We start from the raw sequence: 12932 nt of genomic DNA, 5'->3' as shown, positions 1-12932 counted from the left end.
CTCTCTTTCTTCATTTCTTGCTGCACATTCTGCTGCCGCCAGAGAAGTTAAAGGGGCTTAAGATAGTGAAAAAAATCAGCAGCAAAAAAAAGACACTAACCAGGAAGCATTAGAGGAATGAAAGCAGACTGTTGCCTGCTGTCACATTACTCTGCAAGTACCTGATCCTGCCTGTTCTCAGAGTTATGCACAATTAAGTTTGTTTATTTATTCGTGTCACAAATAGGCTTACATTAACACTTCAATGAAGTTACTGTGAAAATCCCCTCGTCGCACACTCCAGTGCCTGTTTGGGTACACTGAGGAAGAACTTAGCATGGCCAATGTACCTAACCAACACATCTTTCTGATGGTGGGAGGAAACACATGCAGATATGGGGAGGACATGCAGACTCCACACAGACAGTGATCCAAGTCAGGAATTGAAACCGGGTCCCTGGCACTGTGAGGCGGCAGTGCTAACCATTGTGCCACCATGCGTTAAGACTTGATTAGGAAACTGCCTGAGAATATCAGGTGTGGTAAGCTTTTCTTGCCGACAGAAACTGTTCAGAGTGCTAACACTGACTTGTTTTGCTGATCACTTAGGCACACTCTCTCTACCACTAAATGTATTTATTCTTTATCTCGCTAAACTGATACAGGTTAAAATTAAGATCCATGAGTGAAAACATTCTCACAAACTGTTTCTCACAAGGTTACCATTTAATTTCTATATCCTTGTGGTTTTGGTTATTTAGCAACTGAGCTCAAGATTTAAACTCTGCTTTCAATCTTAAATCAAAACTTCAGTCTACAGAGGTTACACCTGCATTTTCCAACTACAAATACATAAGGGACAAGTTTCACTTACCAGATTAGGCATCACCTCAAACACAGTGATTATGTCAGGATCACCCAGTTTGTTGTGTGAAAGGTCAAGGACACTCAAGCTCAGGCATTGTTTCAGGTGTTCAATGTCCTTCACCGTGCACAGCTGGTTGTGAGCCAACTGTAGCGTTTTGAGCGCCGGCAGACAAGCTAAGAGAGCAGAAGATCATTACAGGTTTAGATTAAGGAGACCCGTTACATGGTAAGTATCTTTCTAACACAAATAGGAACATGGTACCCGATGATGCACAGCAATATATCATGGATCAATTCCCCTCTCTGAACCTTTTTGATATAAAAGTACAGTAGTCTATACTCAGGACCAGAGAACAGCCAAACTGCCTGCTATTAATTTCATATATAGAGTCACAGCAATTCCTGTGGCACTTTTAAACACAGAAAATCATTCCAACATCCAAAGTTATTGATCAGTGACCAAAGGTTGGCCAAAGAGGGTCTTAAAAGAGAAGAAAGGAGAGAGGTTTAGGGATGGAATTTCCAAGTGTGAAGCCCAAGTGATTAAAAGCATGACCATCACTGGTGAGCTGAAAGGCGTGGGAATGAAGCATAAAGAAGAAGGGGAGCTAAGGGCTTAAGGAATATACAGAGATAAAGAGAAGCTAGGCTGTGAGGAGGAGAATTTTAAATTGGAGGCATTGGGAAACAGGTGTGGATGCAGTTCAGTGGGCACAACAGTGATGAGTGAATGGGGGTCCAAGAAAATTAGGATATTTGCAAGAGCATTTTGAGTCAGCTCAAGTTCATGTAGAGTGGAACGTAGAAAGCCAGAGAACACTGTATTGGTTCAGTCTGGAAGTGAAAGGGTTTCAGCAGCAGGTGAGCTGAAGAGGGGGCAGAAACAGACTGATTAATGTGGGATTGGAAAGACTTTATGATAACCAGATTGGGGGGGGTTGGAAGTCATGGTCAATTAAGATTCCAAAGTGGCAAATAGTTAAGGGCAAAATAGTGCAGATGCTGGAATCTGGAACAAAAACAGAAAAATGCTGGAAAATCTCAGCAGATCTGACAGCATCCGTGGAGCAAGAATAGAGTTGATGTTTTGAGTCTGAATGAAGCTTTGTCAGAGCTGAGTGTAAGGAATATCAGATCAGACTTATACTGTGAGGGTGGGGGAGGGGGGACTGTAATTGGACAAAAGAAATACATACATGATGAGTGAATAGTGAAGGCTGAGGAAAAGGCAAAAAGTGTCTCTAAGCAGGACCCAAACCTTCCTACTGCTTGGCACTTCAACAAACAGCTCTGCTCTCCTGTCCACATGTCTGTCCTTGGCCTTTTGCAATGTTCCCGTGAGCCCTAACACAAACTAGAAGAACAACACCTCATCATCCGATTGGGCACTTTACAACCTTCTGGAATAAACATCAAGTTCAACAACTTCAGAGCATGAACCCTCCCCTCAGGGAAGAGTTTTAGTGCAACCGCCACATTCCTCAGGTCATCCCTTAATAGTCTATATCTCTGTTCGGCCATTCACACATTCTAATCACTCAATGGACACTTCTGGCATCTTTCTCAGCCTTCATCATCACTATTTAATAGAACATAGAACAGCACAAACAGGCCCTTCGGCCCACAAGTTGCACCGCTCACATACCTACCAAGCCATAGAACTATCTGTAACTCCCAATCCCATGTACTCATCCAGAAGCCTTTTAAAAGGCCCCAGCGAGTTTGCCTCTACCACCACCAACGGCAGCTGATTCCACTCACTCACCACCCTCTGAGTGAAAAACTTTCCCCTAACATCCCCTCTGTACTTGCTTCCCAGCACCTTAAACCTGTTTCCTCTCGCAGCAACCATTTCAGCCCTAGGAAATAGCCTCCGAGAATCCACCCTATCTATTCCTCTCAACATTTTATAAACCTCTATCAGGTCGCCTCTCAACCTTCGTCTCTCCAGGGAGAAGAGACCTAGCTCCCTCAACCTATCTTCATAAGGCATGCCTCCCAATCCAGGCAACATCGTTGTAAATCTCCTCTGCGCCCTCTCAATAGCTTCCACATCTTTCCTGTAGTGAGGCGAACAGAACTGCACACAGTACTCCAAGCGGGGTCTGACAAGGGTCTTATAAAGTTGCAGCATTACCTCCCGACTCCTAAACTCAATCCCTCGATTAATGAAGGCCAGTACACCATACGCCTTCTTGACCACATTCTCCACCTGCGAGGCCAATTTAAGAGTCCTATGGACCCAGACCCCAAGATCCTTCTGCTCCTCAACACTGCTAAGACTCCTGCCCTTGATAGTGTACTTCTTCATCCCACTGGTCTTGCCAAAATGGACCACTACACATTTATCCGCGTTGAAGTCCATCTGCCACTTCTCTGCCTAGTCTTGCATCCTATCTATGTCACGCTGCAACTTCTGACATCCCTCCAGACTATCCACAACACCACCAACCTTTGTATCATCGGCGAACTTACTAACCCATCCCTCCACTTCCTCATCCAGGTCATTTATAAAAATGACAAACAGCAAGGGTCCTAGAACAGATCCCTGGGGCACTCCACTGGTGACTGACCTCCATGCAGAAAAAGACCCATCCACAACCACACTCTGCCTTCTGCAGGCAAGCCAGTTCTGGATCCACGAGGCCAAAGGCCCTTGGATCCCATGCCCTCTCACCTTCTCAAAAAGCCTTGCATGGGGGACTTTATAAAACACCTTGCTGAAGTCCATGTAAACCACGTCCACCGCTCTTGCTCCGTCAATGTGTTCAGTCACATTTTCAAAGAACTCAGCTAGGCTCGTAAGTCACGACCTGCCTTTGACAAAGCCGTGCTGACTATTCCTGATCATTCTAAACTTCTCTAAATGCTCATAAATCTTGTCCCTCAGAATCCTCTCCATCAACTTACCAACCACTGAGGTCAGACTCACCGGTCGGTAATTTCCCGGGCTATCCCTGTTCCCTTTCTTGAAAATAGGAACCACATCCGCAATCCTCCGGAACCTCTCCTATCTCCATCGACAATGCAAAGATCATCGCCAGGGGCTCTGCAATCACTTCCCTCACCTCCCACAATAACCTGGGGTACATCCCATCCGGTCCCGGCGACTTGTCTATCTTGATAGAATTTAAAAGTTCCAACACGTCCTCTTTCTTAACGTCCATATACTCAATCTTTTCAGTCTGCTGCAAGTCTGTAGTTCAACCTCCCAGATCAGTTTCCACCGTGAATACCGAGGCAAAGTACTCATTAAGCACCTCTGCCATTTCTTCCGGTTCCACACAGACTTTTCCCCCTTCACCTCTTATAGGTCCTACCCTTTCAGTTCTCATCCTTTTACTCTTCACATATTTGTAGATCACCTTGGGATTCTCTTTAATCTTACCCGCCAAGGCCTTCTCATGACCCCTTCTGGCTCTCCTAATTTCCTTTTTAAGCTCCTTTCTATAAGCTTTGTACTCCTCCAGATCCTTAACATCTCCTAGCTCTCTGAACCTTTTGTACGCCTTTCCTTTGTCCAATTACAGCCCCCCCAACCCCCACCCACAGCATAAATTTTGTCAGATGTTCTCTTGCTCTCAGCTCCGATAAAGGCTCATCTAGGCTTGACAGGTTGGTTCTATTCTCTCTTCCCAGATGATGTCAGACCTGCTGAGATTTTCCAACATTTTTCTGTTTTTGTGCCAAATAGTCAAGGTGGCCAGGAAATGAAACTGGTATGCAATGGGCAAAAAACAAGAACTTTGGCCTTCCCAATATTTGGGAGTAATTACTGTTTGTGCAAGTCTGAATATTAGAAACACAGGCCAGGGAGCTTGCACCTGAAATTCCTGCCTAAAGTCATTGTGCTATTTTTGCCTGCGATGGGGCCACCTGGCAAATCCCAGCACAGTCTGACAACACAGAGAACAGATGTGGGAGCAGGCACTGTGTTTTCTGATAACGTCCCCAAGGGGCAGTAGTAGGTCTGAGTGTGACATATGCCAGTCGCAAACAATATTCTTAAATTTAAAGGTAATCAAGGATCTACAAAGAGTGAGAAATGTTCAGTAATTAATAGAAAAAGCATTGGAGAAACTCGAAGGACTAAAATCCAATAAATTCCCAGCATCTGATTTCCTTCATCCTAGAGCTTTAAAGGAGATAGTTGCAGAGATGGTGGAAGTGGCAGTAATGATTCTCCAGATTCTAGTATGTTCCCAATGAAATCGAAGTTAGCAAACATAACACCAGTATTCAAAATATGAGAGAGACAGAGAAAACAGGGACCTTTATGCTCATTAAGAACATAAGAAATGGGAGCAGGAGTAGGCCATCTAGCCCTTCGAGCCTGCCCCGCCATTCAATAAGATCATGGCTGATCTGAAGTGGCTCAGTTCCACTTTCCCGCTTTCTCCCCATAACCCTTAATCCCCTTGCCTACCAAAAACCTATCTACCCGCGTCTTAAATATATTTAGCGAGGTGGCCTCCACCACTTCAACGGGCAGAGAATTCCAGAGATTCACCACCCTTTGAGTGAAGAAGTTCCTCCTCAACTCCGTTCTAAACTGCACCCCCCCTTATCTTGAGGCTGTGCCCTCTAGTCCTGTTGTCCTTTCTGAGCAGGAAGAACCTCTCCACCTCTACCCTATCCATCCCTTTCATCATCTTATACGTCTCAATGGGATCCCCCCTCATCCTTCTGAACTCTAACGAGTACAAGCCCAGTCTATTCAGCCTCTCCTCATAGCTCAACCCCCTTAACTCCGGTATCAGCCTAGTGAACCTCCTCTGCACTCCCTCCAAGGCCAAAATGTCCTTGCGCAAGTGCGGCAACCAGAACTGCACACAGTACTCCAAGTGGGGTCTGACAAGGGTCCTGTAAAGTTGCAGCATTGCCTCCCAACTCCTAAACTCAATCCCTCAATAAATGAAGGCCAGTACACCACACGCCTTTTTGACCACATCCTCCACCTGCGAGGCTGATTTAAGAGTCCGATGGACCCAGACCCCAAGATCCCTCTGCTCTTCAACACAGCTAAGACTCCTACCCTTGATATTGTATTCCTTCATCCCATTGGTCCTGCCAAAATGGACCATTACACATTTATCTGCGTTGAAGTCCATCTGCCACTTCTCCGCCCAGTCTTGCATTCTATCTATGTCCCACTGCAACTTCTGACATCCCTCCAGACCATCCACAACACCACCAACCTTCGTATCGTCTGCGAACTTGCTAACCCATCCCTCCACTTCCTCATCTAGGTCATTTATGAAAATGACAAACAGCAAGGGTGCTAGAACAGATCCCTGGGGCACTCTAATGGTGACCGACCTCCATGCAGAAAAAGACCCATCCACAACCACTCTCTGCCTTCTGCAGGCAAGCCAGTTCTGGCTCCACAAGGCTAAAGCCCCCTGGATCCCATGCCCTCTCCCCTTCTCAAGAAGTCTTGCATGGGGGACCTTATCAAACGCCTTGCTGAAGTCCATGTAAACCACGTCCACCGCTCTTCCTTTGTCAATGTGCTCAGTCACATTCTCAAAGAACTCAACTAGGCTTGTAAGGCACGATCTGCCCTTGACAAAACCATGTTGACTATTTCTGATCATTCTAAACTTCTCCAAATGCTCATAAATCTTGTCCCTCAGAATCCTCTCCATCAACTTACCAACCGCTGAGGTCAGACTCACCGGTTGGTAATTTCCCGGGCTATCCCTGTTCCCTTTCTTGAAAATAGGAACCGCATCTGCAATCCTCCAATCCTCCGGAACCTCTCCCGTCTCCATCGACGACGTAAAGATCATTGCCAGGGGCTCTGCAATCACTTCCCTCACCTCCCACAGTAACCTGGGGTACATCCCATCCGGTCCCGGCGACTTGTCTATCTTGATAGTGTTTAAAAGTTCTAACACATCCTCTTCCTTAACATCCACATACTCAATCTTTTCAGACTGCCGCAAACCTGTAGTACAACCTCCCAGATCAGTTTCCATCGTGAATACCGAGGCAAAGTACTCATTAAGCACCTCTGCCATTTCTTCCGGTTCCACACAGACTTTTCCTCCTTCACCTTTTATAGGTCCTATCCCTTCTCTTCTCATCCTTTTACTTTTTACATATTTGTAGAAGGCCTTGGGATTCTCCTTAATCTTACCTGCCAAGACCTTCTCATGACCCCTTCTGGCTCTCCTAGTCTCCTTTTTAAGCTCCTTTCTACAAGCTTTATACTCCTCTAGATCCTTAATATCTCCTAGCTCTCTGAACCTTTTATACACCTTTCCTTTCTTCCTGACTAGGTTCACCACAACCTTTGTGCACCACAGTTCCCGTGCCCTACCAAAACCTCCTTGTCTCATCGGAACGTTATCGTGCAGAGCTCCAGTCAAACATTCCTTGAATATCCGCCAACTTCCTTCTGTACTTTTCCCCAAGAATGCCTTCTTCCAGTTTATTTGTCCAATTATCTGCCTGATGTCTTCATATTTCCCCTTATTCCAGACAAACACCTTCCTAGCCTGCCTGATCCTATCTCTTTCCAATGCTATTGTGAAGGAGATAGAATTATGATCTCCATCCCCAAGATGCTCTCCAACTGAGAGATCCGACACCTGTCCTGGTTCATTAGCTAGTACCAGGTCAAGTACAGCCTCTCCTCTCGTAGGCTTATCCACGTACTGTGTCAGGAAGCCCTCCTGAACACACCTAACAAACTCCTCCCCATCCAAACCCCTTACCCTTGGGATATTCCAGTCGATGTTTGGGAAATTAAAGTCTCCCATCACGACAACTGTGTTATTGCTACATCTCTCTAGGATCTCTTTCCCTATCTGCACCTCAACTTCCCTGTCACTATTGGGCAGCCTATAGAAAACACCCAGCAAAGTTATCGACCCTTTGCTGTTCCTAATTTCCACCCACAATGACTCTGTTGGCAGTCCCTCCATGGCATCCTCCTTCTTTGCAGCCATGACACTGTCCCTGATCAACAGTGCCACTCCACCACCTCTTTTGCCCCCAACCCTGTCCTTCCTGAAGGAAACGTAGGAATTATGGGCATTTTCAAGGTGTGACTGGTGGAGTGCCTCAAGGATCATGTTGGAGCCTCAGTCATTTTAAATCTATATTAATGAATTAGTTAAATGACCAAGAGTAATGTATCCAGTGGCAAAAAACAGTGGGATTATAAACTGTGGGCCAGCACACAGAGAAGCTGTTCCAAATTATGGACAAGTTGAATGAATGGACAATAGAATAGCAGATGGCGCATAATGCGAGGAAATGAGATTATTCATTTTGATAATAATAGAAAAGCAGATTATTTTTCTAAAAGATCTGAAACTTTTGAATGTTGATGATCAGTAAGATTTGGGTGCGGTCAGACAATAAACACGAAGTCTCATTGCAGATACAGCAAGCAGTTCAATGGGGTGCTGACTATTATTGCAAGGGTTTCGAGTTCAACAATAAGTATTGTTACAATTGTATATCGGTCTATTAACAGCACACTGGAGTACTGTGTAAATGTTTTCTTTCCAGATTTAAGGAAGGATATCAAGGATATTTTGGCCTTGGAGGGAGTGCAGAGGAAGTTTACTAGGCTGATACCGGAGTTGAGGGGGTTGAGCTATGAGGAGAGGCTGAATAAACTAGGCTTGTACTCGTTAGAGTTTAGAAGAATGAGGGGAGATCTCATTGAGACATATAAGATGATGAATGGGCTGGATAGGATAGAGATGGAGAGACTCTTCCCGCTCAGAAAGGACAGTAGGACTTAGGGGGCACAGCCTCAAGATAAAGAGGGGGCAGTTTAGAATGGAGTTGAGGAGGGACTTCTTCACTCAAAGGGTGGTGAATCTCTGGAATTCTCTGCCCGTTGAAGTGGTGGAGGCTGCCTTGCTAAATATTTTTAAGACACGGATTGATGGGTTTTTGATAAGCGAGGGGATTAAGGGTTATGGGGAGAGGGCGGGAATGTGGAACTGAGCCACGACAGATCAACCATGATCTTATTGAATGGCGGGGCAGGCTTGAAGGGCTAGATGGCCTACTCCTGCTCCTATTTCTTATGTTCTTATGTTCTTATGTACTTGCACTGGAGGCAGTGATGTGAAATTTCACTAGACTGGTCCTTTAGATGAGAGGCTGGGCAAATTAGGCTTATATTCTTTGGAGTTTAGAAGAATGAGAGGTAAACTCTTTGAACCTACAGTGTTCTGAAGAGGTTTGACAGGGTAGACACTCAGAGGTTATTTCCTCCGATTGGGAAATCTATATTATGGGGACACACTTTCAGGATAAGCAGCTGATTGTTTAGGAATGAGATTGGGGAGAAATGTATTCACTCAAAGGATTGCGATGCTTTGGAATTGTTTACTCCTGTGGGTTATGGATGCTCCACTGTTGAAGAGACTGAAATATGAGGAATGGTTGAGGACTCTGGGTCTGCACTCGTTGGAATTTAGAAGGATGAGGGATGATCCTATTGAAACTTACAGGATACTGAGAGTCCTGGATAGAGTGGACGTGGAGAGGATGTTTCCACTAGTAGGAAAAACTAGAACCAGAGGGCACAACCTCAGGCTAAAGGGATGATCCTTTAAAACAGCGATGAGGAGGAATTTCTTCAGCCAGAGTGGTGAATCTGTGGAACTCTATGCCGCAGAAAGCTGTGGAGGCCAGGTCATTAACTGTCTTTAAGACAGAGATAGATAGGTTCTTGATTAATAAGGGGATTAGGAGTTATGGGGAAAAGGCAGGAGAATGGGGGTGAGAAAAATATCAGCCATGATTGAATGACGGAGCAGACTTGATGAGCCGAGTGGCCTAATTCTGCCCCTATGTTTTGTGGCCTTATAGAAATAGACAAATATTTGGTCTCTCAGGGAATCAAAGGATACGGAGAACAGGGAGGAAAATGCAGTTGAGGAAGATTTAGGGTGGCACAGTAGCACAGTGGTTAGCACTGCTGCTTCACAGCTCCAGGGACCTGGGTTCGATTCCCGGCTTGGGTCACCGTGTATATGGAGTTTGCACATTCTCCGCGTGTCTGCATGTGTTTCCTCCAGGTGCTCTGGTTTCCTCGCACAGTCCAGAGATGTGCAGAATAGGTTGATTGGCCATGCTAAAAATTGCCCTTAGTGTCCTGAGATGTGTAAATTAGAGGGATTAGTGGATAAGTATGTAGGGATATGGGGGTAGGCCTGGGTGGGATCATGGTCGGTGCAGACTCGATGGGCCGAATGGCTTCTTTCTATACTGTAGGGATTCTATGATAAGATCAGCTATAATAGTGTTAAATGGCAGAGAAGGCACAAGGTGCTGCATGGGCTATGCCAGTTCCTATTTCTTATATTTGCATGTAGATGAGGAAGAGGAGAGAGTCAAGGATAGATCCTTGGGCAACATCAGAAGTAACAGAGAAGGGTTGGAAGAGAATCTATTGCAATTGACCTTCTGGTCATAACTTGATTATTGAAGGTGGAGCCAAGTGAAGGTAGTCCCACTGAGATTAACAAATGGAAGAGAAGACAATGACTGACTCTGCTAAAAGGTTAAAAAGGGAAAATGCAGCATATTGCACACACTTTGTGAGGGTTATTCCAGTGCCACATTCCATGCAGTTTGTCCATTCCTCACTCTCCTGTTCATGCATCTTCCTCCATCTACCTTCCCTATTCCCCAGCCAACTACTTACACCCATATTCATGTCATCCCGAATCCATCAATCCTCCTGCACACCTCCCATTACTTCTAGCTTTCCAATCCAATCTTGTCCGTTCTCAACTATGGGCACCACTGCACTGTTTCAGAGGCTTACTCCCTGTCTCTGCATGCACTTGCCACGCCAACACATCCTCCCTTTCCAACTGAATACACAATAATTGGGGGGAAGATAGCACTTGCATAAATGCGACTAAAAACGCCGCTACTATTTGGCTGGGGGTAATGGTCATTTGCACATTTTGATTCTCTCAGCCTTTCAATGAAGTAGACAGTTGACAGTAAACAAGATGGTAAAAAGCAGGGAATGCTTATGTTGTGAGCATTTCTCATGTATGGGGAAAGACAAGAAGGTGTCTGAGTTTTACTTACAGAGGTTCTCAATGATTTTGATGTAGTTGTTGCTCAGGTTGATGGAGTCCAATTTCTGCAATGGCTCCAAGTTCTCTATTTTATGAATGAGATTTTGATGTAGGAAGAGGCAACGGAGCTCAGCCTGAGCATCTAGGTTCTCAATCTTTAACAGACCATTACACTCCAGCCAGAGGCACTTCAGGCCAGTATACTCCTCCAGGTTCTCAATATAGGAGAAACCTACACAGGGTGAAATAGAAAAAACAGCCAGCATTCATCAAACACAAAACTGATACCATGAGACAACACTGGCTGCAATTAAAAACTGAATTATTTACAGAACATCATTGTCACACCTTAACAACTTAATACATTCTTGTTAAACTAGACAGAAATATCCTCATCACAAAATTAAACAAATAGTTCTAGCATTTTGAACAGCTGCTCTTTCCTTCAATAATGAACCTTTTCCACCTTCAACATTCACAGAGGATATAAATATTTAAATAATAGGGCATCTTGGGGCACTCAATGCACACATGGCACTGGCCCCTCCCTCCCCCCAACCACACTTCCTTCCCACCTTTTAACTAGTTGGGTTAAAAAGTAGGCCTGTTCATCCTAAGCATTTTATACCATGATTTTTGTAATTTTGATTGAGGGATAGCTATTGGCCAGGACACTAGGACTTCCCTCTCTTCTTCAAAATAATGCCATAGAATTTTTCATGATCATGCATGATGGCAGATATGGCCTCAATTTAGCATCTCACATGGATGACGGTACTTCTGACAGTGCAACATGCCCTCAAATGGAAATGAGCCTCAAACACTCTGAATCAGAGATGAGAATGCGACAGCTCACACTGGTACAATCCCATGGCGAGAGAAAGAAAGGTCAAGGAAAGACAGCAAGAAAGCGAGGTCAAGACCTCGCATGGATGCAGTATTACATGTAATTTCACAATTCAATATGGAAATAAAAATGCCTATTTTGAGAGAGCACTTATTAAAAAATCTACAACTCTGCCTGGATTTTATTGTGGTAAGAGTTTTATTGGTTTACACAAGTTGGGTGAAATTGCTCTGCTCTAAGTAAGGGATTCAATGCTGAGGTATGTAGAAATAAAAGAAGTCTATTCATCCCCTCCAGCTTGTTCAATTAGATTATGGTCGTCTGTATCTTAATTTGGTTCTGTTACTACCAAATGTATTTAATCATAAGAGTAAGAGAACAAATAATTAGTTGCAGTAAGACAACAGTTTAATTCAAAAAAAGCTTCCAATCAGAATCATAAATGTAAAATGACACTAGATGTTTGCATCTGAATGAGAATTCGTTCCTCCGTCCGGCAATTGCCTGTCAACAACCTTGCAATTGTTGTAACATGACTTAAATTACTCTGGCATATCACTTCTGGGAGTGAAGTTAGTTTTTAACCCCATGGCATGTTAATACCACTCTAAATTTTTGACAAACTCAATTCAAACTGTCACTTGGGAGTACCTGACTTTACTGCATTCAAGTTATCGTGCTGGGACCAGAGTGCTGGCGAATCGAGTAAAGAGGACTGTAGACAGGGCTTTAAACTAATTAGGGGGGGGGAGGGTGCGAGGGTAGGTGATGTTAGGAGGTCTACAGTTAAGGATAAGGTACAGGTAAGGGAAGAGGCTGAGGATGTCCCAAGTGGTGGCGTTACAGCAAATAGGGTCCAGAAGGAGGCTGGGATGAAAGCGCTTTATCTGAATGCACGAAGCATTCGGAATAAAGTGGATGAGCTGGTGGCGCAGATCGACACAAATGGATACGATCTGGTGGCCATTACAGAGACGTGGCTGCAAGGTGACAGGGACTGGGAGATGAATGTACAGGGCTATCAAGTGTTTAGGAAGGATAGGCAGGAGGAAAGAGGGGGTGGCGTAGCTCTGCTGATTAAGGACCGCATCAAGGTGGTAGCAAGGGATGATATCGGAGCCAAAGAGCAGAAAGTGGAATCGTTGTGGGTGGAGATTAGGAACAGCAAA

The 12932-nt window shown here is 44.7% G+C and overlaps 1 protein-coding gene across 4 annotated transcripts in view; it reads right to left on the bottom strand.

Moving 5' to 3' along the window:
• The window catches only part of dnaaf1 (dynein axonemal assembly factor 1), a 188043-nt gene that overhangs the window by 78468 nt on the left and 96643 nt on the right, over positions 1–12932 (bottom strand). For all 4 annotated transcript variants that reach the window (XR_013886505.1, XM_080187281.1, XM_080187282.1 and 1 more), the window contains 2 exons: positions 10927–11148; positions 854–1020 (listed from right to left, as the gene is read on the bottom strand). Coding sequence is in view for 3 of the 4 variants with exons in the window: in XM_080187281.1 (XP_080043407.1) it covers positions 854–1020; positions 10927–11148 (389 nt within the window). In the remaining variant the exon portion in view is untranslated. The remainder of the gene's footprint in view (positions 1–853; positions 1021–10926; positions 11149–12932) is intronic.

This window comes from Carcharhinus amblyrhynchos, chromosome 4 (genome assembly GCF_965287045.1).
Source record: "Carcharhinus amblyrhynchos chromosome 4, sCarAmb.v2.hapA, whole genome shotgun sequence".
In the NCBI taxonomy this organism is placed as follows: Eukaryota; Metazoa; Chordata; class Chondrichthyes; order Carcharhiniformes; family Carcharhinidae; genus Carcharhinus; species Carcharhinus amblyrhynchos.
Note: the sequence above shows the minus strand (reverse complement) of the source record. Positions and strands in the feature narration are given on the sequence as shown.